Source organism: Anas platyrhynchos, chromosome 33, assembly GCF_047663525.1.
Source record: "Anas platyrhynchos isolate ZD024472 breed Pekin duck chromosome 33, IASCAAS_PekinDuck_T2T, whole genome shotgun sequence".
NCBI classification, from domain to species: domain Eukaryota; kingdom Metazoa; phylum Chordata; class Aves; order Anseriformes; family Anatidae; genus Anas; species Anas platyrhynchos.
This window is the reverse complement of record NC_092618.1, coordinates 5,652,417-5,678,133: the sequence shown is the minus strand read 5'-3', so window position 1 is coordinate 5,678,133 and position 25,717 is coordinate 5,652,417. Positions and strand designations below refer to the sequence as shown.

The 25,717-nt window shown below is 48.9% G+C and overlaps 3 protein-coding genes across 6 annotated transcripts; 2 read left to right on the top strand and 1 right to left on the bottom strand.

The window, feature by feature from the left end:
• The first annotated feature begins 376 nt into the window (after positions 1–376).
• Positions 377–2,471, top strand: LOC140000121 (uncharacterized). Its single transcript, XM_072029864.1, has 5 exons — positions 377–480; positions 756–845; positions 932–1,036; positions 1,258–1,429; positions 2,244–2,471. The coding sequence occupies exons 1-5, from the start codon at positions 409–411 to the stop codon at positions 2,408–2,410; spliced, it is 606 nt and encodes a 201-aa protein (XP_071885965.1). The 5' UTR covers positions 377–408; the 3' UTR covers positions 2,411–2,471.
• Positions 2,472–3,609: 1,138 nt separating this feature from the next.
• LOC140000182 (maestro heat-like repeat family member 5) lies at positions 3,610–5,054 on the top strand. Its single transcript, XM_072029972.1, has 5 exons — positions 3,610–3,735; positions 4,010–4,141; positions 4,320–4,496; positions 4,853–4,997; positions 5,032–5,054. Exons 1-5 carry the CDS (start codon positions 3,610–3,612, stop codon positions 5,052–5,054), a joined length of 603 nt encoding a protein of 200 aa, XP_071886073.1.
• A 7,812-nt stretch (positions 5,055–12,866) lies between these two features.
• Positions 12,867–25,717, bottom strand: LOC140000120 (ATPase family AAA domain-containing protein 2-like). Of its 4 annotated transcripts, none has more exons than XR_011805407.1 (12): positions 25,354–25,717; positions 24,419–24,509; positions 23,677–23,991; positions 23,240–23,366; positions 22,079–22,262; positions 17,917–18,076; positions 17,449–17,562; positions 17,203–17,352; positions 15,885–16,133; positions 15,066–15,199; positions 13,642–13,770; positions 12,867–13,071 (listed from the first exon to the last, which is right to left on the bottom strand). XR_011805407.1 is itself a non-coding variant. In XM_072029863.1 (11 exons), the coding sequence occupies exons 2-11, from the start codon at positions 24,450–24,452 to the stop codon at positions 13,723–13,725; spliced, it is 1,515 nt and encodes a 504-aa protein (XP_071885964.1). In that variant the 5' UTR covers positions 24,453–24,509; positions 25,354–25,717; the 3' UTR covers positions 13,497–13,722. The 4 variants fall into 4 exon arrangements, 1 of the variants encoding a protein (XP_071885964.1); XR_011805409.1 differs by lacking the exon at positions 12,867–13,071 and adding an exon at positions 13,305–13,495; XR_011805408.1 differs by lacking the exon at positions 12,867–13,071 and adding an exon at positions 13,497–13,541.

Sequence of the window (25,717 nt, the reverse complement as noted above, 5' to 3'; positions counted from 1 at the left end):
TGGGGAAGGGGCAAGGCCCCCCGGCACCAGCCCCCTGGGAGGCGAGGGCTGGGGCAGCGCTGGCTCTGCTGCTGCTGGGTGCCGGCGGCTCCAAGGTCTCATCCTGCTTGTGCTCTGCAGGCGCTGCTGGAAAAGGAGCCCATGGACAGCTTGCGCACAGCATTCCGGCAGAAGGCCATGGAGACTGTCGCCCTCCTCAGGTGCGTGCCCAGCCCCTGGTGGCAATGTCCTGGTGGCCCTGAAGCTGGCAGGGAGGCTGCCCGTCCCTCCCAGGGATGCCTGGCCAAGGGAGGTCCGTGTCCTCCTTCATAAGCCTCGAGGCACTGCGTCCAACAGGCTCCTCTCTCTCTTTTCTTCAGCAACACCGTACCAACAGCACTGTGTGGCAAAAAGGAGAGTCTCCTAAACATGTGCTGCAAGAGCATCTTCTTTCTGCCTCCGGAGTCGGATGTGCCAGAGACAGGAGTGCTCTACGCCAAGGTATGTGCTGGGTGAGGTACTGGCACCCCCAGTCCTGCTGAGCTGCTGCCTTGCTTCCCCGTGCTGACACAACCAGAGACCAGTGCAGGGCCGGGGCCCAGATTTGCTTTCCCAGCCTCGCCCCTTCCCCGACCTGATCTTGTGCTGCAGGAGGTCTGCACACAGCAGCTTTTTAGCCCCAAAGCCACCCCTGAACTCCCGAGGGGCTCAGAGCCAGCTCCTGGGGGTGAGGAGGGCCACAGAAATAATTCGATGCTCTTCTGTCCTCCCTGCAGACTATGAAAGCCATGGACACCATGCTGGAGGGCTTCGTACGCAACTGTCCCAACACCAGTGTCAGCATAGAGTTGGAGAATATGTTGAAGGTTTGGCATTTGCAAAGAATTTCCAAAGAATCCTCTCAGGTCTCATTTGCAGACCACTGTCAACCCAGCAACTTCTCTCCTCACAGGTGATGCTGGACTTTGCTGTCTCCAAAGACTCAGCTGTGCGTGAGAGCGCTGTGAGGAGGATTGAGAGGCTGGGTGATTTCATCATCAGTTATTTTGTGAGCGAGGTAAGGCACAAGGAACCCTCCACCCTTTCCTGCATCCCAGAGCATCCTGCCACTCAGGGGTGCCTGTGAGGCAAGCCTCGATGCACGTGAGTGCCTCAGAACCGTGAATCGAGGGTCTTCGTCCCTCCTTCGCCCCTGCTCTTCCCTCCCCAGGCCCTGCTATCTCAGGGGCTGGCTCTGCCTCCACTAAGCCCTTTGTCTCTCCTCCCTTCCTCACCCAGATCACAGATGACTATGAAAACTATAGCGATGATGAGCCCACAGAGCTCTACATCCCCATCCTGGGACAGCTGCTGGGCATCCTCTTCATTTTCACCAGTGACAAAGATTCCATCAGATTCACAGCTTTAGAAACTCTTTCTCACATATACAAAATCATCAGAAAAGGAAGAGGTAAGAAGGTGTGGTGGGCAGCGTCCGTCTGCACACAAACATCTACTGATTTGTCTACTTGTTTTCCCCGAGTTTAGTGGGGACTGTTAGTGTTAGGTTAGAGGTTGGACTCGATGATCTTGAGGTCTCTTCCAACCTAGACATTCTGTGATTCTGTGAGTATTGTGAAGGATTGTTTTTGTGCTTGGTGGAGGCTGCCCACGGAATTCTGCCAGGTTCCCTGGCCTCCTCTGCTCCTCACAGCAGCTTCCCGCAGCATTCTGGCTATCGTTTTCCGCAGAAGCTAGACGCTCACCTGCCGTCCAGGAGCAGTTCTCTGCTGCTGTCCTTCCCAACCCTCCCCAGATCACCTACCACGCTGTTTTGTGGTGTCCCCCAGTCTAAGCCATCGATCGATGAGCACTTCCCAAACCGCATCTTCCCCGAGGAGTGAACAGCAGAGCCAGCCGTGCATCACCAGGGATGGTGACGCCCTCCAGAATGCTCCCTGACTGTTTGCTCCCTGCCGTCTTAAAGGCAGGTGTCAGGGGGCTTCCTGCACATCCTGACCCCGAGCAGAAGGGGGTCTGTGACACGCTGCTACCCCCACGGCACCCAACGCCATTGCTTCTCCTCCTTCTGCATCATCCCTGAGGTCCCTCTTGCTCCCAGCACTCCTCACCTTGTGCTTTACATCCCTGCCCACCACTCTCCTTGCCGTGGGTCTGAGCCTCCCTCCTCAGCCATTCCTAGTGAAAGTGCTTTTCACCATTTGGCAAGCTTGTTGGCAAAGATGCTCTTCCCTACTGACTCTTCGCTGTTGCCCCCTGTTTAGAATGCATATTGAGAGAGGACATGCTATATTATGCAGTGAGACACAAGAAATTGGAGTATGCAAAACTTCCATTTTCTACAACATCAACTCCGTGTGAAATTGCCAAGGTAATGAGCTCTGGCCTTGCTGGGGATCTTGTCCGCAGCATCAGCAGGCATCTCGTGTGAGCAAAGGGGTCCAGAACCGGTGGGGCTGGCACGGCCTCACTCGCCCTGCTGAGAGGGTTCCTCTTGTCCCCAGGCTGGGGCTATGCGAAGGCTGCTCCCCTGTGTCCCGGCAGCAGCTCCAGCCCTCCTGGCCACCAGCAAGCCCTGGTTACCTGCAGGGCCAGCACTCTGGCCCCATATGCCCCATCCTCACCCCTTCCCCCGAGGGCCCTCTCTCCAGAGCTGCCCTTGCTGCTCAGCTAAGCAGCACCCTTGGGACACTCAGTGAGGCATGTCTTTGCTTCTCCTTCTTCCCACAGGGGTTTGGAGGATACCTCTTCCCTGATGAGAGGCTGGACATCATCCTCACAGCCCTTGAAGCTTTACAAGACTCCAGCATCCATGACAAGAAGAGGGCCTGCAGCGTGCTGGACGCAGCCTTGGAGGTCCCTGACTACTGGCTGACAGATGTAAGTGGCCTGTGGCCATGGCCCTGCCCTTGAGCTCTTCCAGGCGTGGTTCCTCTCTCCTTCCCTGCCTCCCTCCCTGCCTCCCTCGCACATCGGGGTCTCTTGGGCTCCAGAAGCCACCTGAAGCCAGCAGAGAGCAATGGAAGGCGCCAAAGTTTGAGTGGCAGCTGTGGCAATGGCTGCGGTCTGCTGGCAACACCATTCCCACTTTGTCCCCCAAGGTGCCAACGATCGTGGAGTGCATCAGGAGAAACCTGGGCAGCATCCACACGGCATCGGCGCGGCAGTGCCTGGACTCCCTGCTTCTCCAGCTGACCAAAAAGATGCCCTGGAGAGAAGTCATGAACCTGCTGCAGTTCTCTCCGCCACGTGACAGGTCCTGGCCTTAACATCCTTGAGGGCTTGTTCCGTGTTGGGAGATGCACCTGGAGACTCTCTGCTTGCCACACCAATGGCAAAGAGCAGGACATCCCCAAGGAGCACAGCCCTCCTTCCCACCAATGTGTTCCAGCCCTACTGGGCCAGCCAGGGCTGCAGCAGCCCAGCTGTCCAAGGCAGCCCAGAGTCCCCCTGCCCCCAGGGAACACCAGCTCAGCCCCCTCCTGCCTGCCCAGGCTGGGCCCTCAGTGCTCCCCAAGTCACAGGGGCTGCAGTACAGCCTGGGTCCTCTGGGGCTGGCCCAGTTTGTGGCCCTGCGGCTGAGGCAGCCTCACTGACAGAGTATTCTGGGCTTGCAGCACTGACCTGGCCATGTGGGAGGTGATCCTGGCCATGCCGAAGACCTTGAAGAGGGTTTTAAACTTCATGATGGGCTTCTTGCAGCTGTGCTACTGGTGCACCGCAGTCTCCGAAGACACCTGCATCCGTCGCTTGGCTGTGAGTTCCCAGATGAAACCTTGTTCCCAGCAGGGCCACGTGTGCCCCTTCAGGCACACAGGCACAGCCCTGTGCCCATCTACCCCCAAACTGCCAGCTCCCGCAGGACGTACGGACACATGGTCCCTGGGGCCGGCAAGCCCCCGTAGCTCCTCGCGCCTGGTGCCTCTTTGGTGCCAGCTGGCGCTGCCCCATCCCTGCCCAAAGGTGGGAGAAGAAGAGGCTGCAGGGAGCCCTGCAGGCCCTGCCAGGCTCTCACTGCTCTTTCTTGCAGATGCTGGCCCAGAATGAAAGTTATGAGTTTGGTAACCCGGTGCACCTCCAGAGCTACCTGAGGCACCCAAGCCCAGAGATGCGCTTTTTGGTTCTGAAAGGGCTCTGCACCGTGTCAGAGAGCCCTGAGAAGGTGAGCGGGCCATCGTCAAGCAAAGCCATGTTGGCAGCCTGGGGCTTTGCTCTTCTGCCCTCCCGTCCCTCCCCGCTGCCAGGAAGCAAGGCAGGAGGCTGGTGCTCAGGAACCAGAGCCCTTTGCCCAGGGTGGTCTCTCACTGCCTCACGGAAGGGAAATGGTGTCTTTCCTACAGGCAAGGGAAATTCAGGTCTTGCTGCCAGACATTGTGGAGGCCCTGCAGGACACCAACACAGACGTGGTGCTGAAGGCCCTGCTTGTGCTGAAAAACGTGATGGCTCATGTGGAGAGGAGGAAGGCCAGTGGCCCGGCTCTGCAGCTGGCTGAGAAGCTCCTGCCATTCTTTGACCACGTAAGTGTGCTGCGGGAGCCCGAGCCCTCAGCTGGGCCCCCTGTAACGAGGGCTGCCCTTCAGCCCGGCCCTGTGGGCAGCACTCAGGCAGGGCCTTCCCAGTCTCCTCGTCAGCCCAGGCGCTGGGGAGCTCTGCTTGGGCATGGCTGGTGCGGCTGGTGGCGAAAGTGGGGTGGCTGGCGGGCAGCCTGCGATGGCAACCGATTGCGTTGCCCTTCACGGGCACCAGGCCTTGCAGCTGCCCCTGAGCAGCTCCTCTGGGAAGGATCCAGCGCTGAAGCATCTCACAGTGCTGGGAGCTCCCTTCACATCGGCCATGCTAATGCTGAAATTCCTCCTGTCCTCCTCCCTGCCAGGAGTCCAGCCACATGCGGGAGCACTCCATCTGCCTCTTCCAAACCGTGGTGGAGGCTGTGCTGCGGCAAAGGAAGAAGGAAATGAAGAGGACAGTTCACAGGAGCCTTCTCCCACTCTACTTTCACATGAGAGACCAGAGTGAGAGCGTAGCAAAGGTACAGATCTCAGAGCTGAGCAGTTATGTGGGCAAGGGTGTGCTGATGCCACAGGGTTGCTCTGGGGGATCTCTGGCCGGCAGCATGAGCTGCCTCCGATGGTGGCTGTCCCGTGGCCTTGCCTTGGCCACTGAACCCAGTGCACGCTGCCCCCCACCACAGCCTCCCATAACGCGCTGGGAAAGGCTCGCAGCCCTGCCAAGAGGAGGGGACAGAGGGTCTCCTTCCCAAGGCTGTGCTGCTACCTCCCAACCTCTGCTGCTCCGCAGGCCTCTGGGGAAGCTCTCGCCATGACTGCAGAGTTTCTGCGATGCAAGGAGCTGAAGCACTTGGCCCAGACAGAACAGACGTGGAGGATCGGGGAGTGCTTGGTAAGGACCCAACTTGGTTTGCCCCAGCTGGGCAAACGTGCCCGGCCAGAGCCCGCTGCCTGCAGCCGCATCCTCGCTCCCTTCCTGCCAGCACAGAGCCCCAGGGGGCTCTTCTGCAGGCCCCTCTGCCCTCCCTGCCCCCAGGATGCTGAAGGAGACCCTGGAGAGGGTGTGCAAGCCCCGTGACCCTGCGTTCTCTCTCTCTCCAGCTGCAGCAGGACAGAGGCAGAGTAGAAGAATACCTGCAGCAGAGCCAGCCCTACCTGCAGGCCACTCAGACCGACTTGCGACTTGAGGCCGTCAGATTCATTGGTGAGCCCAGCCAAGAGGGACCATTGGTGGTCCCTCTTGGGGCAGCCTTTGGCAGCCCCAGGCACTGCCCTGTTGCCCCCAGAGCCCCCCGACTGGGCCCTTGCTCCAGGGTGCAGGAGGGGGCACAGCCTGGCTGGCCAGGCCAGGGGCTGCGCTGCTGGGAGCGTGCTGGGGAGCGGGGCTCTGATGGGGTCTCTGTGTCTAGGTCTTGCTGCGCGCTACTGCGAGGACCAGAGCGAGGAGAAGCTGAATGAAATCCTCAGAGGTGAGTGAGGGCAGTGGGGGGTGTGCTAGGGCTGGGGGGACAGCGGCAGAGGCCCCCGTGCCTTGCCCTGCTCCAGGGAAATGCTTCGGGGCGGAGGAGCAATGCAGCCATAGGAACGAGGGAGAGGAGACGGGGTAGCCTGTGGTGTCAGGGAATGGCCTCCCAGCCTGGAGCTGGGCAGTGCCGCTGAAAGGGTTGAGTGTCCCTGAGGAAGAGTCAGGGGAAAGGGCAGTAAGGCTGACAGAAGGTGGGAGCCTGTTGTAGAGCACGCAACCAGGACGAAGAGGGAGATGAGACAGCCTACAAGCAGCTAGGAGCAGGGTCACGATTGCTAGCCCTTGCTCTCATGGGGAAGCACAATAGCGAGAGGAAAGAGTCCAGGAGATTCCTGGAGTGTGTGAATCCTCCCAAGGGATGGAGGCAGGTGGTGAGGGAACCAGCTTGTGAAGGTGCCCCACTTGACCTGTGGTGCGCAGGTGGGGAAGGACTGGTGGCTGCATTTGGGACATTGCTGAGCAGCAGCTTTCAACGGATTCCTTTGTCCCTCTTGCTCCTCCTGGCCTGGGGAAGAGTCGAGTGGGGCTGGCATGGTCTGCAGGGGATGCCTGGGGATCTCTGCAACGAGTGGGTTTTCATCTCTGCTCTTCTTTCTTTTGCAGTCCTCCGGCCTTCAAAGAAAGACCCGGAACCCATGGTCCGTTCCCTGGCAGTTGAAACCACCGTGATGCTGACGTCAAGGCATACCTCAACGTCAGGACGGAGATTTCCACTGCCGTGTTGCCGCTAGCCCCGCAGCAGTCCTCAAAAGAGCAATATATATATTTAATAGAACTAGGTTGTTGTCTCGTTATTCCAGCAGCTCCTTCACAGTGACTCGGTGCCATGACGCTGAGCCATGACGTCTTTTCCCTGGGCCCGGTGACTGCATGGCGCCTACTCAACCAGTGAAAGAGTCACAGAACCCTTGCGCTTGGAAAAGGGCCTTCAGCTCAAGTCCAAGCGTCAGCTAACACCACCAGGCCCACCACAAAACCACGGCCCTTAGCGCCAAGTCCACGCATTTCTTTAATAGCTCCAGGCCTGGGACTCCAGCAGTGCCCTGGGCAGCCGGTTCCACCCTTTGCATGAAGAAATTCTTCCTGACATCCCATCCTGTGAGTCCACCTGTGGTAGGTGCGCCCAGGTAGAAGAACTGCTCAGCCTCCTGGCAGAGCTTCGGGAGGAGGTGGGCAGGCTGAGGAGCACCAGGGAGTCGGAGAAGGTTGAACTGTACTGTGCCAGCCCTGGGACAGATGCGTCAGGCAGACACAGCAGAGGAAATGGAGGATCCCCTACCCTCTGGCCATCAGGCAGAAGGAGTGCATCTCAGTGACGAAGGGATGGAAGTTTAGATCTGCTCGGGGCAGCAGGCGAACCCCTCCTTGCCTACCTCACCTTCCTTTCAGGTGCCCTGAAACAACAGACTCTGGAAGTAATGGACACACAAACGATGATGTGCATGAAGGTCCATCCAGGTTGGAGGGGTTTTCTAGGGCAAGTCAGCCTTCCCCAGTATCACGACCACCTCCATCAAGAAGAAGAGAAGGGTTACTGTCATAAGTGACTCCCTTCTGAGCAGAACAGAGGGCCGCATATGCCGGCCTGACCCAACCCATGGAGAAGTCTGCTGCCTCCCAGGAGATCAGGGTAAAAGGTGTTTCTGGAGAGCTCACTCACCCCGTAAGGCCCTCTGAGCATCATCCATTATTGTTCTGTCCCCGGGGTTTTTCGGGGCCTGGTGGCAGTGCCGTCCCCTCTGTGTCCCCCTTCGCGCAGGTGACACCTCGGTGCTGGCCGGGCTGTACGGCCCCGCAGAGGTGCGGGGCTCAAAGGAGAGCCCCGAGAGGGCGACGCTGGAGGTGCTGCTGCGCCCCAAGTTGTGGCTGCCAGGTGGGGGCCGCCTGGGGGGGGGGGGGGGCTCGGGAGGGAGATGGGGTCGGGGCCAGGCTCCGAGGGGCGTGGGGGGGGCCAAGGGGGTGGGGTCCGGGAGTGCTCTGAGGGGTCTGGGGGTGCTCACAGGGCTCCTGAGGAACGGGGGGGAAACGGGGGGAGCCCTGAGGGGGGGCTATAGGGGTTTATGGGGCTCCTGAGGTGCTCAGAGGGCTCCGGGGGTGCTCGGAGGGGTTTGGGGATGCTCAGGGGGATCCTGAGGGGACAGGAAGGTAACAGGGGGAGCCCTGAAGAGGGCTACGGGGGGGCTTAGGGGGCTCTGGGGATGCTCGGAGGGGTTTGGGGGTGCTCAGGGGGATCCTGAGGGGTGGGGGGGTAATGGGGGGAACCCTGAGAGGGTCTTCGGGGGTGTTCAGGGGGCTCTGGGGGTGCTCAGAGAGCTCCGGGGGTGGTCAAAGGGCTCCCGAGGGATGTGGGGGTGCAGGGGGAAGTCCTGAGGAGGGCTCTGGGGGTGCTCAGGGGGCTCCTGAGGGGCAGGGGGTGTAATGGGGGGAGCCCTGAGGAGGGCTTTGGGGACTCTGGGAATGCTCAGAGGGGTCTGGGGGTGCTCAGAGGGCTTCAGGGGTGGTCAAAGAGCTCCCAAGGGATGCGGGAGTGCAGGGGAGAGCCCTAAGGAGGGCTCTGGGGGTGCTCAGAAGGGTCTGGGGGTGCTCAGGGGGCTCCCGAGGGACGTGGGGGTACCGGGGGGAGGGCCTGAGGAGAGCTCCAGAGGGGAGCCCCCTCCTTGGGGGCTATTTTGTGACACTTTGGGGACACTCTGGGGATAATTTGGGGACAATCTGGAGGCACATTGGGGACACCTTGGGGGCTATTTGGGGACACACCTTGGGAGCTATTTGGGGACACCCTGGGGACAATATGGGGACACTCTGGGGACGCACCTTGCAGGCCCTTGGTGACGTAGTGGACGTCGATGTTGTCACCTGTTGTCACCCTGTGCCCCCCCCTCACCGGCGTGCAGCCCCCACTTGCAAAAGAGGCTGCGCTGGGGGAAGCCGCTGGCCCCCACCAGCTGCCTGATGACGTGCAGCTCCGCCATGCCCTGCGGGGACACGGGGGGGGGGACATGGGGCCACACACACACGGTGTCACCCCACCCCAGAGGGGGGGGTCCATGTCCCCCCCCAGGGGTTTCTGCACCCCCTCCAAGGAGCTCCCCACCCCCTTGCACTGCACATCCCAAGCCCATCGCAGCCCCCCCCACCCTCTTGTTCCCCCAATTGCCCCGTCTGACCCCCCCAATTGCCCCACGCCCCCCCCACTGCACCCCCGCCCCCCCTTTTACATCCCCTTACTCCCTTCTCCCCCCATTGCCCCCCCAATTGCCCCATCCCCAATTATTACCCTCCCAGTCCCCCAATTGCCCCCTACAGACCCCCCAAATTGCCCCCCATCCCAAATAATTACCCCACCAGCACCCCCAATCGCCCCCACCCCAATAATTACCCCAACCAGTCCTCCAATTTCCCCCATCCCCACTAATTACCCCCTCCAGCCCCCCTCATTAACCCCCACCCCCAATTGCCCCCCCAGAACCCCCTTCCCAACCAGGACCCCCCCCCAGCAGTACCCCCCCCTGTCCCAAAAAGACCCTTTTCCCCGGGCCCCTTCCCCGCGTCTCCATCCTGCACCAGTCCCGAGACCCCCAAGTACCGGGGCTGGTGGAGTTGGGGGGAGGGGCGTCGGTCTTGGGGGTGCTCGGTGCTCCCCTGTGTCCCCCCCGCGGGGGGGGGGCTCAGCACTGCACCCCGTAGCGCTCGAAGTGGCCCAGGATGACGCCGAGCTCCAGGCGCACGGTGCCGGCGGCCCCGGTGCGCAGCCGAATGCGGTCGCCGTAACCGGGGTCGGGGGTAAGCGGTTGGGGGCCCCCCCCCCCCCAGCCAAAATTGGCTCAGGCGCTCCCGCCAGGTCCCCTGGGGCCGCCAGGTGACGCAGGTCAGCGCGTGGCACCCCGGGGTGCTGGGGATCTGGCAGGAGCCGAAGCCCATCAGCTCGCTATGCCCCAGGGAGCCCTGGTGCCACACCTCGAGGTGCAGCTTGGGTCAGCCTGGGGGGGGCGACAAAAGGGAGGGGACAGGTTGGGGACACTTTGGGGACACCTTGGCGGCTATTTGGGGACACTTTGCAGACACCTTGGGGGCACCTTGGGGACACTCTGGGGACGCACCTTGCAGGCCCTTGGTGGCGTAGTGGATGTCGATGTTGTCACCCGTTATGACCCTGTGCCCCCCTCACTGGCGTGCAGCCCCCACTTGCAGAAGAGGCGGCGCTGCAAGTATATATAATCCTCTACACCTAGAGGATTGGTTATCTACTTTGATCAATCAAATTTGATGTATGTGATGCTGCTGGGGATGATTAGTATACATTGTGTGGAACAATGAGTTGGGTGAAATATTCTAGATATGGGAGTCCAATAATTGCTAAAAACTTGTTTATAAATCTTGCAGAGAATATTGTGAAAGCATTCTCTTCTGGTTCAATTGGCCTTGGCCAAATCTGAAAACAAGACACGGATTAATGATACTCAAAAGAAGATGAGGGATTGTGATATATGGAGTGGTAATTCGTGTGGAGAAAATGGTTGATATTAATAAAGAAGGGGGAGATTTGGGAGTGTGGCCATGGGGCTTGGAAAGCCCTGTGGTTGAGATAAAATTAGACTCTTAACGAGGAGGCCATCAGGAATGTAAAAGAGTTTAGAGGGAACCAAGAAGGGTGATTCAGGAGACTCCATGCAGGCTCGGGTTTCTTGTTCTCCAGCCAGTAAGGCATGGAAGCTCCTGGGTGTTTGCTGTTGTTGTTACATTCAAAGTTGTTTGAGCAATGAAAAGTTGTTTTGAAAAGAACTGCTGTGGAGAGAAGGGGATAAGAGGGGAGCCTGCCCTCAAGAAAGAAGAAGAAAAAAAGGCAACACGATGAAGTTACATCAATAAAGAAGCAGGAAAAAGAAGTGAAGAGGAACAGGCTGGCAGAATGGAGACCAGGACGGGAACAGGCATTTTGATTGCCTCATGAAGATAGGTTCGGCCAAACTCAGCAAACTGCTCAGAGAAGCTCGTACTGGAAACAGGCGCGCCAGAGCTGGAGAGAAGCTCGAGCTGAGAGAAGCGGAGCCAGCACACAACTGCCCCTCGCTGCTAAGCAGCTGCGCATTATGGGGAATCATACGTCCTTAGGAACAAAGACTGTCCTGGTCACCTCACAGCTTATTCTCCTTATTAACAATCGGACAGTTTATGATCCTGAAACATGGGACCAAACTGAGGTCAAGGTGTGGGACTCTGCAACGAGAAACGACAAGGTTGCAGTGGGATTGCTCGGCACCTGGCGAGCAGTCTCTGAGGCCTTAAAGAGCCCTGTGGGACCACAGTCAGAAACGTGTGGTTTGCCAGACAGTGAGGGAGCCGCGGGCTCCTTTACTGCTCCTTCTGCCACGCCATCGGCCCCTCTGCTGCTACAGCCATCGAAGGCTTTTGCTGTTACGCCCATGGTGACCTGGATGTGCCTTTTGGCCCAGGCCCTATGGCCTTGAGAAGGAGCTGGATATGCTTGTCTTCGATTTGGGAAGAACGGGATCCATAGGGCCTGAAGACCGAGTTGCTTGACAACATAAAGCAAGACATATTGTTCAAAAGGAATGGAAAACGGAGACTTGTTAGTAATCAAGAAAAGGAGTGGAAAATGGAGACAGTTGAGTCGTGGAACTTGGAGGATTGTTTGTTACCTTTCCTGATTGTACGTATGTATAGGCATACTTGGGTTTAGTATGTAAAGCAATGTTCTGTATATTTAGAATGTTTGATGTTCGTGTGTGCGTGCTGGTGGAGCGTAGACTCCCCGCACACCCAGCGCTGTTTACTTGCCTTTTATACCTTTTATAGCTTTTATACCTTTTAGAAATATTTGTTTTATAAATATTACAAAGTTCAGATTGAGTTGAGACCTCATGTATAACAAGGGGAAGAGCAGAGCTAAGAGCAGAGCTGAGCGCCTCCAGCCCCCATTTCTCGCCCCCACCCCACACAAAACAGCACGGGGGGGGGGTGGTCCCAGGAAAGCTAGGGGCTGCTGGGGGGGTCGAGGTGCTCTAGGGCAGGCGCAGAGGGAGCAGAGCAGCCCCTGAACCCCTCAGGGGGCCGATCCGGACCCTGTCCCGGTTACCCCAGAGCCAAACCAGCAGCCAAGCCCTCAGGCCCACCCCAGTGCTGGTGGAGACCCCAAAAACGAGGGGTCCAGACCCCTCCTGTCTCACAGGAGACCCCACACAAGACCTCAAAGACATCCCCTTTTGGGGACAATTCCACCTCTCTTGGCAAAACTTCCCACTTTTTGTAAACAACTCCCACTTTTTGGGAATGACTCCCCTTATTTAGGTAACAATGCCACCTTTTTGGGGAAAATTCCCCCGTTTTTGGGGAACAACTCCCCCCTTTTGGTAATAATTCCCCGTTTTTTGGCAACAATTGCTCCCTTTGTGGGAAAAACTCCCCCCTTTGGAGAAAAAATCTCAATTTTGGAGAAAAACTCCCCCTTTTTGGGGAAAAAATTTCCCCAAAAAGGGGGAATTGTTCCTAAAAGTATGTTGTTGTTACCCAGAAAGAGGGAGTTTTTCCCCCAAACAGGGGAATTTTCCCAAAAAAGGGGGAAATTTCCCCAAACAAGGGAATATTTTCCCCAAATGGGGAGTTGTTTCCCAAAAAGGGGAATTGGTCCCAAATAATAAATTAAATGTTAAGTTACAAAAGTTCACAGGCCATGAGATTAGAAATAAATCCCTTCTCGAGCTAAAAGATCTCTTTTTTTTTTTTTTTCAGGAGCGGCCTCCCTGAATCTAAATAATCCTCTCACAGGCAGAACAGAGTGTGTCCGTTCTAACTCTTTATCAGATGTGGAAAAAGAGATCGAGATGACCAGTGCCTAAAAAAAAGAGGCACTCTCTTTTTAAGGCAGACTGATCAGCACAACACATTTTATCTGTTCTTAAGCACAAGCAACTCTAAGATAAATGGGTTCAAGGATCTTCAATGTGAAGAGTGAATATCCAGCGTATACCGGGAACACCTGACTTGGACCATGGACGCCTCACGCAGATTTCGGAGGAATTCGGACAACTCAGAAATCATCTTTTACAGGAAGAGACCAGAGAATTTGACTCAGTGTAAAACTGGCACAGGCAGAAATCTCCCCAGTTACAGATGCTCAAGCGCATTAGTTAAAAAGAGATTAGAGTGTGACTAGAGAGAAGTCTCAAACTCTTGTTATATACTTAAATTTCTCTCCAAGGATGGAACAACCACTATCACCGTGCATGACTGGCTGTAGAGGGAGAGAGCAAGTGAAAGACTTAGAAAAGCACCTTCCCTTCATAGTCCTCCCACTCCCAAAATGGTTCTCAAGGAAAACTACTGACAGACTAAAGTTAACTGCTTTGAAAGGGCTGTGTGGGTGGACCCGTTGTCTTCAAGTTCAAGCTTTTTCCTGCAGAAACTGCCAACAATTATGCCAAATACAACAATGGTTTTGCAAGATGGATAAACGTCTTCCAGACTGAAAGGGAGAAGTCGTACTGTTGTTGTTGTCTGTGCACAGACACCTAAGCAGTAAAGAGCAATGCTAAACAACCACGATATCCCAGAACACACAAATACTGCGTAACAGTGACAGAAAGCGCTAGAATTCAAAACAAAAATTACCTCCACCAAATCGGTTTTGTCGTAGTCTTCTCTATGGTTGTAAATACACTGATTGATGACGCCATATACTTTTTCCAGGTGTTAAATGTCAAATCCCTTCGTTATCTTAGTGACAAAGCATAACAGTTTCTGAAGACAACAATGGAGCAAAACAACAACTTTAGAATAGTATAAGATCCTTTGAATACGCTCTATATGTTTTCAGAGGTTGAACAGTAACAATACAAGTGACAGCCTACTTTTTCTTACGCTATTAAATAAAATGTGACACTTCAGAGAACAGATTAAATATCCCATAAGATTTCAGCAGGGAAAATATGAGTTAATTTTTCATATTTCAGAGAAAGGAAAGGCTGAAATTTTGGACAATCTTTTACTACTAATCAATCACATCAACGGTTGTAATTGCAAGTCGACTGCTCCCAAAGCAGCAGGGAATGACACGATCCTCTTTGTAGGACAGCTGCTGCCACAGCAAAGCCACTGTTGCATTTCATTAGAGAAGCGTTGCAGCAGCGCGGGGCACTGTAAAAAGGCTGCAGATCTTGTAGATACAGCTGTGCCAGCTGGAAAAGGAAGCACCCTTAGGTGATTACCTTTACCCACGTGTGCCATGCCTACAACTCTGCTGGCAGAACAGATTGCTCAAACGCCCAGAGCAAAGGTGGATTAGTTTGCTCAGTCCTACCTTTAAATTCAGGGGTGGGTAAATAGCAAAGTGACTGCTTGTAGCAATCACCTCTCTCTCACACAGCCATTTCTATTACCAAAGATGCAGAGATGATAATCTCTGGCACAGCAACAGTGACAAGCTAGTGGCAGCACCTTCTTCCACTGCCACAGCTGTCCATTAGCAGCGTGAGCCTGCGAGTATGTAGCTTTAGGGAGCAGCCATACCAAATGGAAATACTACTGCCCCCTGGAAATAATGCTGCTTATCATCTAATCAGCAAACTCTGCCTCCCTCGTGTATATATACACACACACACACACTATAAGAACTTCTAATGCTGCACTTTCAAGGAATTTCAGAAAAGTAGTCACTTCTCCATGGCTAGCTAGTTTACGTCAACCTGCTAACTTCAGGTTTAAAATCATCACTGCAAGAAATAAAGATCCTTTTCAGGTTCTTAATACATCAAAGCATGAAAAAAAAATCCCCAAATAAAAGCCCTCAAACCCATCATTAAAATTACAAATCATTAAATGATATCCATAATAGTACTAGCAGGTTGTCAATGTGGTATTTTAAAATTCAGCAAGGCCTTTTATCTTAAAAATTAGGCAAAGAATCTGTCTCCTAAACTACAGATGACCAGAAGCAAATGGTAGCCTACAGAAATCTACACGAGGTATGGAAACTAAACAGTCACAGTGCATATGTCCTATTTGAGCATCAAAAAAAAAGCTGAAATTAGACATACTTTGAGCTCATAGCGATCCACGATAACTATGTAGTCTGTCTCTGTAGGAACTTGTACAGGGTTCTCATCACTTATCTGTTGCTGGTCTTCTTCCCAAGAATGTTCAGGAGTCACTGCTTGAAATGCCCAGGAATCTGGAAGGACACAAATTTCTTCAGTCAGGTTTCCTGTTTATCTAGAATACAGTCTCAGTGAAGTATCCTGTACCTGCAAAACAGTCTCTCTCTACAAATACAGAGACAGAATTGTTATCGTCTGCACTGAGAAATACTTGGCTTCTCCCTTCTTTCCAGCTAAAGCCACTGCTCCATAAAAAAACAGAAACTAAGACAAAAAAAAGCAAACAAAAATACCCACAAACAAACAAAAAGCACTAATGAAAAGGTTAATAGTGAAAAAAAATAGTCATGTTGCCAATTCAGGTTAGGGAACACATCTTAGAGTACAACATTAGGGCTTAAGTCTCCTATTCCACATGTTACTCTGGATCCACGCATCTTGAAGTGCTGCTTTTTCACCTAAGCTGCTCGTTATTGGAAAGCACCTCGTACAATAAAAGAGTGTCAGTGACTGCCTGCTTTCAGTTAGGTACCATTAGAAAAAAACACACTTTAGAATCAAAAAAACAGCACCTACAGAAACATGTGGGCTAGGCTTGCACAATTAGAGGAGCAACATCGTTATGGAATAAACTGTGTGATGATTTTTGAGAGCTGTAACAGAAAAAATAGAGTGAAATTGAAGGCTAAAGCTAATAAATAGTGCAATCCTCCTCAGCAAGAATAGGGTGCTAAAGGATCTGATGGACTTCTCCCTTACCATTTGAACTTGGATTTCCATTAGTTATAGTTCCCCATCTTGGTGTTGAATATCCACAAAGCTTAGCACTTTCCTTTTCAGTGTTAAGTTTAACTTGACATACGTCAGAAACATGTTTGTCCACAAACTCTTCTCCATCACTATTGTTTTGGTCATCTGTTGGTACTCTGTTCTCTGTATCGAATTGAGAACTCCTCTTTGCTGCAGCACGCGCACAGTTGTTCCTTCTGCGCTTTCTTTCTGACGCACCTACAAAGAGACAGCATAAAAAAATAATCCAAAACATAACCAAAAGAATTCTTTCTTCAAAATCCATTATCTTCATCTTACTCAACTGACAAGGAAAACAAAGGAACTGAGCTACCACTGCCTATATCCCTACATATGCTGAGAAAAGAGTTGAAAGTTAATGGGGTCAGTTTGCTATTAAGATTAAAAACAAGCAAACAAACCACACACACAGCTACGGAATTTCATTCACTAAACAGTCACTTTCAGGATTTTACATGCTGAGGATTCTTACTTTGGATGGGCAGCATTAATACAACGTGAGGTTATTTGACAAAGTCACTGTCTTACTACATGAACTAATACAGATGAACATCATAAAAGCCTCTGGAAATAAGCTCTCCTTCGAGTCTGGTATCAAGCTGAAGACTTCAAAAGCTGAATACGTGTTTGGAAGAGATTAATTAATGAGACAATTTTAAGGGAATATTCAAAGGAGAAAAAACATGAAGACTTATACCTCGTACGCTTCCTGATTTGGTAAACCTTTTGTGAAAAAACAAACTTTGTGGTTTTGCCCAACATTCGTAGTATTCATATAGTATTGCAAAAGGATATGGGTGGAGTCCATGGCAAAATTCCCACTCTCACTAGTTAGACTTCCCTCCTTCAACTGGGAATCACAGTATGAGGTAGCTAAGATTTTAGCATTTGGGGAAGGGAGGGGTGGAGTGGGGGTAAAAATGCCATTTTGCATAATTAAAAACTAGTTAAGTATTCAGAAACTGCCATCCACAACATTTTTTACCTCAAGAATTAGCAATTTAGGGGCGGCTAAATGTCAATTGGGCCATCAAAGTTGTTTTTGTTTGTTTGTTTGTTTGTTTTTTATGTTGTAAACCAACTTTCTTTGAACTTTAATTCATCACTATATTGAATGAATGACCTCTGGATTTCTCTCTCACATTTTGAAGTAAATTTGAAAACAAAATACCTCTGGCATAAAGAGCCAGGCATCAGAGACAACTGTTGCGCCTCAAGAACAGAGAAGGTATGAATGACAAGAGCAGCTGAATAAAATGCAACTTACCATTAGAAATGGGTGTACTGGCATCTACAGGTGCCGCTGTCATCTCCTCATTTTCATTACTCTCTTCCTCTGGTTTGTCGTCTTCAGTAGCAGGGTTCTGCTGTGGTGACTTGGAGTCGTCCCATGGAGACCACGCTGGAGAGGTGCGACCTTGCAATAAAGAATAGATACCAAAGATCTTCGTCGTGCATTTTCAGTTACAAATGCAGAGACAAGTCTTAAAATCCTTAGCGTTAAAGCACGTACCTCTTTTCTCACGAGATTCTTTAATTTGTTCACAAAGTCGTCCAAACTCTGTATCCATTTCGTTCCTCACCATTGAATATGCAGTGTCTTGCAAAACATAGGCTCTGTGACGATCTGAAATTTTACAGACTTTAACTGAATGTTGTCTACCAACCAATGAAACTGTTTTGATCACAGAAAAAAATTGCTTTCTTCATAGGTTGGTTCCAAAAGGTTATCTCAGTGAATATTTTCAGCATAACAACATAGAAGTTAATTAAACAAAAGCACTAGTTCCTTGGGAACACTTATATCACAATTCCATGCCCAAGTAGCAAAATGGTAAAATAGTTACAATGTGGTAAGAGATGTTCTCTGTGGATGTCCAAAATCATCTAATCCATCTGAAGTCTACTGTTTGAACACAGCATTTATCCATCTATACGTTTGACCGATTTTTTAAACTAGGGCTAAAAAGCACATCCTCACCTGTAGATCTTTGATCCGGGTAGTACTCTAAGGCATTGTTACAGATTAGATCGATGTCCTTCAGATAGTCTCCTGCAGTGAGGTACTGGTGCGAGTCAATTTGAGTCAGAACTGTTAAAAGATCCATCGGCTCTTTAATCCTTGTGGCATAGTCAGGTACCTGCAGATCAAATACAAGCATTCAGAGGTTTTCTTAACCTTGCGCACTGTCTACCAAATTATTCTGAAAACTTTAAATAAACGACTTCCTAAAAACTCTGAACATTTGCGATGCATCAGAAGATGCTGAAATTAACCAGTTTGCTTCTCAAAAATGGAAGGGCTCTTTCAACTGGCATTAGAGCTGCTAGGAGAGGACAACAAGAAGTAGGGCGGTCAGAAGCACGTGCATGGTAGAGAAGAAACACTGAGGGTGGGAGATTCATTTCACTTTGCTTCAGAAAATCACAACAGTGAAAGCTGAGTAAGCCATCCGACATTCTCTTTGTTGTCGACATTGAGGAAAAGGTGCATGCATTGCACCTGTGAAGTACCTATTGCAGGCATCTACTTTAGAATGAGGTAACTGGGCCCAGAGGTGCCGAGTTCTTCCCTCAGACCGTAAGAGGAGCCTAATAACTAGTTCAGATGAGGACATACGTATCTGTCTGGATTTTTCACAGCTCAAGAACCTAGGAGAAAAGGGGAAGAAAAGCCAGTGGATGCCCACATGAAGAGGCCTTTGCTGATCCGCAGGTATATTCAAGTTACATCTGTCTTTGAAATATACGCCCCTAGTTTAGACTTATCTAATCAATTAAGGAGAAAAAGGGATCTAAGCAGCCAATTGGAGGAAAAAGAAAACACACTGCACTTATGGTTGATTCCTATTGAGGAGTTCCAGATGAAACAGAGAACAGGATCTCAAAACTTACTTTTACAAACGGCTGCTCCTATTCCTGTTCCCACAGGTACTGACAGTCCAATAAAGGGCTTTAGACTTCATTAAAGTAGTCCTGTAAATACTGTTTGTAATTATAAGGGAGGATCTCTGGGCTTTTCAGTGCTGTGACATGCCTACATACCAAAGCCTTTTCACGAGCAAACTGTGTTGGCATTTGGACTGGCTTTTTAGAATGAAACCAGGGCTTTCAGCGAATAATCCAATAAGAGACGTTTGAGAGTCAGCAGAAGTAAAAGCACTGCCTCTGCTTCTTGCAAAATCCTAATAGCGCAGCCCTAAAAACAAAGTTGAACCTTCCCCAAAACGCTGAGAAATACGAACGCTGAGAAGTTACAGACACACACAGATCAGCACTAGTTTACCTTCTGTGGGTCAACGGGCTTTGCAAATTCCCTGAAACGTCTGTCAGTGGCAAGTCTGTGAGTAATGTCCCTCAAGAAAATTCTAAGTTCACGCAAGGTATCCTCCTCTTCCTCCTCCAGCATCCCTACTTCTTCCTCTTGTGGCTTCTGAGGCTCAGCTGGTGGTGCTACAGGCAGGACTTCCAATGTCCGATCAACTTCAATTAATCAGGAAAAATTAGCCAATTTACAGTACTCAAATTCAAGCATATGACAAATTACTGACAGAAAATGACCACCAAAGCAAATCCCAAAGAGCTAGTAACTTCGATAGGAAAGTTTTAGATGTACTTCTTATATCCTCCTCACCCGTTTTCTTTACAGGAGGCTTAGCCACTTGATTTAGAATTAGGTCCTCAAAAAAAGCTGCTCTCTCTGCCCTACCAGGCACCTCAATATTGCACACTTCTCCAAATTCCTTATTAAATAATTTTTGGATCTAAAGCAGAAGGAGGAAAGACATTTCAGATTTAAGGCCACAAAAACTCATCTTCTATTCCAAAAAGACGAGTACCTTTTAAAATTAATAATAACCTGAAGAACACAAACTGAAAAAAGTTATCTTCCTGGCCTTAAAAGGCTACATTTTCACAGGCTGGCACGGCAAATTCAAATATCACCTTTAAGAATCACCTGTAGAATTAAAGCTCGGTGAAGGGATTGTACGCTACACTGATAAAGTAATGCCTTTCACCACATCCAACATCGCTTCCTTTGTATTTACTTGCCTTGCTGCATCCTTTACTTAGAACCTTTATGGCTATAGAGGGAAGAGAAAGGCTTCAGCAGACAAGTGAGGGCTTTTTGCTGAGTTTTTATTTCTCTACCAAAAGGTGTCTGAAGTAGCTAGTACCTCTACGTCTTCCTCCATTTTCAATTTCTAGTATTAAAAGGTAGGTAAGGAATTTCACTACTTATTTTAGAAGGAATTTAGAACCTGCACAAAAACTTCTGTGGGAACTCAAGCACTTTCAAAGCAGTTGATAATAAACACGTCTAGGTAAGACCCGTTCTCTTCCCCCAATAACTGAGACAAAATAATCAGAACGAGAACAGCGTGTTCCTGTTTTGGGCACCTTCCCTTAATGTAAACTCTCAGAAGTCAATGAAGTTCTGCATGTACTTTTTTTACTACAGTTTATTTAGGAATACAACTAGAATTTGATTCCAAAGTTACTTGAGCAGAAATTGGAACTCAGCTTTCCAGCTTGGAAAGCTTTGGCCTATATGAAGAAAGAAACTGATTTTTTTTTTTTTTTTAATCAAAGTGTTTCAATTCTCTACTAAGTTGCATTATTAGCAGTTTACCCAACATAGCATGGAATGACAGACTGTCAGAAGAAGTCTCTTCAGTAAAGACATCCTCTTGTCATTTCAAGCACTGCATATTCTTGACTGAACCACTTTGTAGCCACCGGAATTATTGTATTAATTTATTATTTGCATGCGTGAGAAGGGGGTGAAAGTCACTTGCTTGACTCAGAAAAAACTTTAAGCAGATGCTTTCACAGTATTCCTTTTCTCTAAGCAAATTTTAAGTGATTTGTTAGGGTGCCTGAGTAATAACAGTATGCATTTAACAGCACAGCATTTTGATGCTGGAAGCATTCAAAAATTACAAGAAACTGAAGAAATAGTAAGAAAAGTATTGAAAAACACCTCTTCTGGGAGATCTGAGTGACGTACATCAGACGTAGCAAGCAGCAAAACTGGCGAAAATGCTGGAATGTTACGTAGTAGAGTTAGAAAAGTAAGTTTCAAGGCAGGTCCAGCGTTGTCCCACCATAAATGGATATCTGGGACATAAATTATGCTTGGTGCTGTCTTCTGAGCATTTCGGATCAGCTAGTGAAAAGGAAAGCTTGGGTAAGAAAACTAAAACACGGAGAATAACCTGTTAATACATAGCTACATAGCCATCTGACTGCCCCATGAAATGAAACTATGTGAACAGAGTGGCAAGCATCCTTTCACATAAGGAATTTCTCTGGGCACCCTTTCAGATTATCAGTATTCGGAGAACTCTAGTCAGAAGATGGGAAGGATATATTCAGGCAGTGGCTAGACACCGTAGCTATATGGCCACAGCCACAATCATCGCATAACAAAGAAAGGAAATGTCCCTCTTTTGGGACACATCAGTATTCAGTAGTGTAACATGCCTGTTCGTACTTGTATAGCTCTCAAATGTTTCCACTAAAGGTAAAAATATTTTAAGGTAGTGATGCCAAACAGTAAAATGGATTTCCTGCCTAAAAGTAAAAACACCAAATCTGTTCATTTTTTCTAGCTAAAACCACATCAGTGTGTTAATGCTTTTATTGCACACACTGCAACAGCACAAGTTGTGTATGTCCGTGTGAAAACAAAATAAACAGAAGCCCCAAACCTTGGTTGCCTTACTAACATAATTTAAAAGAAGGCTACAAAAAGTAGCCGACATGCAGTCTGGTACAGAGCCATCTACTGGGAGCACACAGTCTTAGGAGGCAATGAGAACTACTTTCTGGATCCCAGGGAGATGAGCAGCATTTCTTTCCACAAAGAGATGTTCATTAGCAATACCGCCCAGCTTCCTGAGCTGCTAGCAACATCCTCACTGTAAAATTGGGTATGGAAAACGTGGACATGTACAACATCCAGATTGTTCGTGGTGCTGTCTAAAAGAAAAGGGGATTTTCAGACAGAAGCAAACATCCCAGCACATTAAAAGAAGGCCACCTCCATTACCAATGAATTTTGCTCACCTTACTTGCAACTCGATTGATCCTCTACATACAGTCAGTGAATCCGATGAGAATAAAAAGAAAAAAGGTACCTGTCCGCAGATTTCTTCTGGCGGTGCAATGTTTGTAAGCAGAACAGAAAGGTCCAGGGTGTGAACGGGAAACTTCTCCAAAGCGTGCAACACCACGGGTGCCACGTAAGAAACCTGGCCGTGCCCTTCTTTTCCTACTATTAGCAGACGGGGCCGGCGTGATGTTGGTTCGCAGAAAGCACTCCTAGAACAAGAGTTAAGAAAACAAGCTTATAAATGAGGTGCTGAATAGACACACAGATGTTCCAAGTACTTTTCCTATAGATTTTCTTTTCCCTCCCCAAATAATCCCAATGGCAGTGGTACATTAAATACATGTAAGATTTCCAGTTAAGTTATTCAGTCATTCCAATTGTTTCATCTTCTTCCCTTGTGTTTCCTATTCTTTACTAAACCAAGACTGCAAATTAATATCCCTGCAATCTTGCTTTACTACTAGGAAATAAATTTGCAATGAGCATTTGTTTCCCCACTACAGTCAGGCTGTACCTTTGCTGGCTTAAATCAAAGATGCTAGAGACTTAGCCTTGCTCTAGAGGACAGAAAATCTTCTGGACAGCACAGCAATAGAAACTGAGAAAAATAACTGATCCAGCTGCGACAACATGATCTAACTTTCCAACCGTGGGCTTGCATGACTTCCATACTAAAATACCACAAGATTAACACAACTTGGTGGCTTAACAAATAAAGACACCATTCAAATTTTTCTCAAGGTGTTTTAACAAGCCATTTCTCAGTGTTCTTTCTACTACAAAATTCACTACTGGTTTAACAATCCCGGAAAACAGAAGGGCAAAAGGTGGCAACACAAACCCCTAAAGTTGGGGTATTTTTAGCTAAAAGGACAGACAGGACATTTATGTGGTCTTGAGTCTTTCAAAGAATGCCATGGATTAAGTCAACGTGTTCTGGTAGTCTACGGATCACTTTGGCTTAGGAAGAGAAGCCTGGGCTTTTCAATTGGGTCATTCAGAGCAACTTCATTACAACTTTAGTCCCTTCACCCTCTCTTCTTGTGAATACCAAGCACCCCTTCTACACACTAACTTGATGTTACCCCTTCGTCTACCACCCCTCACACTTTTAACAGCTGGAACTGTTTACAAAGACTCATCAGACCTGAGAATTTAAACATAACAGGGATCTATCTTTCTTTACCTGCTGAAACAGAGGAGTTTTTTCTCCGGTCCGTCAGGCATTCCATCTTTGAATTCATCTCCGGAAACCAAGGATGCATCGTCATCACTGTCGAACATACCATCTTGTAAAATAGGATTTAAATGGTCTGAAAGGCAAAAGAGGTTTGTTAACTTCCCTGAATAGCCTTTGTCTCTTTCTCTTACATTAATACAGCTTCTAAATCAGTGCCAAAACCCTTTCTTCATTTGAGAGCACACACTGAAAGCTATTTCCTAGAGTTCATCCCACCACAGATCTAAGCAGATGGCACAAGGCCCTACAAAGCTGTACCAAGTCCCACTGATGTGTACGTATAAGGTACGCTACTCTTGGTGATTTTTTTCTCTCCCTTAGAATAAAGGAGCTTACGAACAATCTTTAGCAGAATTAAAAAGAAGTGGATGCTGTGGTTATACCTTGCTGTCGGTCCTCCTTTAGCACTAGCTGTGCCTGCGGGAAGATCTTCTGCACAACTTGTAAAATATTCGCTACTGATCTTTTAAAAAGTGGCTTGAAAATGGGTGATAGTGCTTGTACGGGTGAAGCCTCGATCCTGTTTGATGCCGGAACAACCTTCTTCGGAGCCATGAAAAAGTCCTTTGCTTTTATTTTAATAGAATTAACGTCTAGTTGCAATTTCTCCCTACTTGCATAAATCTGAGGATAGCATCGGCGCAGAGAGCACAGAGCAGCTTCAGTACATAGGGATTTGATATCTGCACCACAGTATCCTAACAAACAAAAATCAAACGTTACATCAGTCAAGGCCCAGGTTTACAACATGCAACATTTAAAGAATTTGTCATGTCAAAACCAAACAGGTTAACAGGGAATTCAAAGTGCTACCGCTCTGCAGGGAAGTTTCATGTTGCTCACTGCCTGATATCCTGCGCTTATGCAGCTGAAGCAGACTCCTCATCAAAAACTATACTCTTGAGGCAGATGCCCCAGAACCATTTAATGTTCTCAGACAACAAGAGGAACGACAACAAAGAGTAAATAGATGAAAGCATCTAACTCTGATTGCTATGAAGGCGTGCCAGCTGCCTCGTTGACTAGTTGTGCAGCAAGGCACAAGAGCTTGGGTACTGCCTGGTACAAGCTAAGGTTCTTTACAACTTGCTCACAAGCAAGAATCCATTTTGGTTTCAGTCTTACCAATGCATTTCTCAGCTAGTTCATCAAGCAACATGTCCGGTGGCTTAGGGGTCCAGTCACGAGTATGAATCTTGAAAATTTCTTTTCTAGCCTGGAAGCAAAATCATTGCATTTTAGCTTGTCTCAAGTTTTCCTTAAAAATACCAACAAGAAACAAACAAACAAAAAAACCAAAACAGTCCTCCCTCAAAACCCCTCATCTACTAATACGCTTTTCTTACTTGCTCAACTTTCAAGTATTTTACAGTTATTTAATATACACTCTGCATTGTCAACCAGGAAATTGAATATTTCTTATTTGTTACACTGGACTTTTTTCTAGGAACCTACAGTGAAAGAAAAGGCATTTATAGCTTCAATAACAAGTTTCCAAACTACGAGACCTAAAGACCCAGAGGAAAATACTGCAATGAAAAATTTATCCAGAAACATTTCTTTGTTGTCCAAAAAACTTCTCTAAAATTTAACAAGCTTTCATTGTGACAGTCTCATTACTTCATCACATTTGCTTTTCAGACAGTAAATTCACAGAAAGCACTTCTGGCACAATGTTTCAAATTGCTACAATTACTATAAAGAAGAAAATAATTATGACTCAAACTACTACCACTGATCCGGGGCACAATCAAATGCACACATGTCCCCTATTCATTCATAAGTGAAGGACTGAGACCAAAAACACAACTTCATGATGAAAGCGCCCAAGTGGACTAAATAATTAAGCAAACAGGTACAACTTTGGGAATGAAAGGTTTGATTACAGAACTAACTACTTGGTGGTATCATCTTGACCATATATATTCAGTACCAGATTTGCCCTCCATGGAACAACGCAGTGTCTCCACATATCACTCTCTTGTTCAAGTTGTCAATTTTTTTTTCCTATAAAGTTGGACTTTGCCATGGTAGCGCTAACGTTGAATTTCAGTTCTCACCTCTTTATTTGGCAAGTTGAAGAGGAACTCTCTGTCAAAGCGTCCTGGTCTTCGTAAAGCAGGATCTATAGAATCCAGTCTGTTGGTAGCTCCGATTACCACGATCTCCCCTCTGTTAACTATGCCGTCCAGAAGCGTCAGAAGAGTTGAAACAATGGAACTAATAGAAAAATATAATTTTTACTTACTGGTTCAGTAAATTTTGTCACATTCCACATGACTTTCTTCCATGAGTAGTCAAAAAGGACAAGCTTTAAGGACAAGACTCATTTTAAGACATAAACAATAGGTAAGTTAACACAGACCACATGCTGATATCAGGCTTAGTAAATTGGTTTCAACTATTGTTTAGAAGCACCTGTTT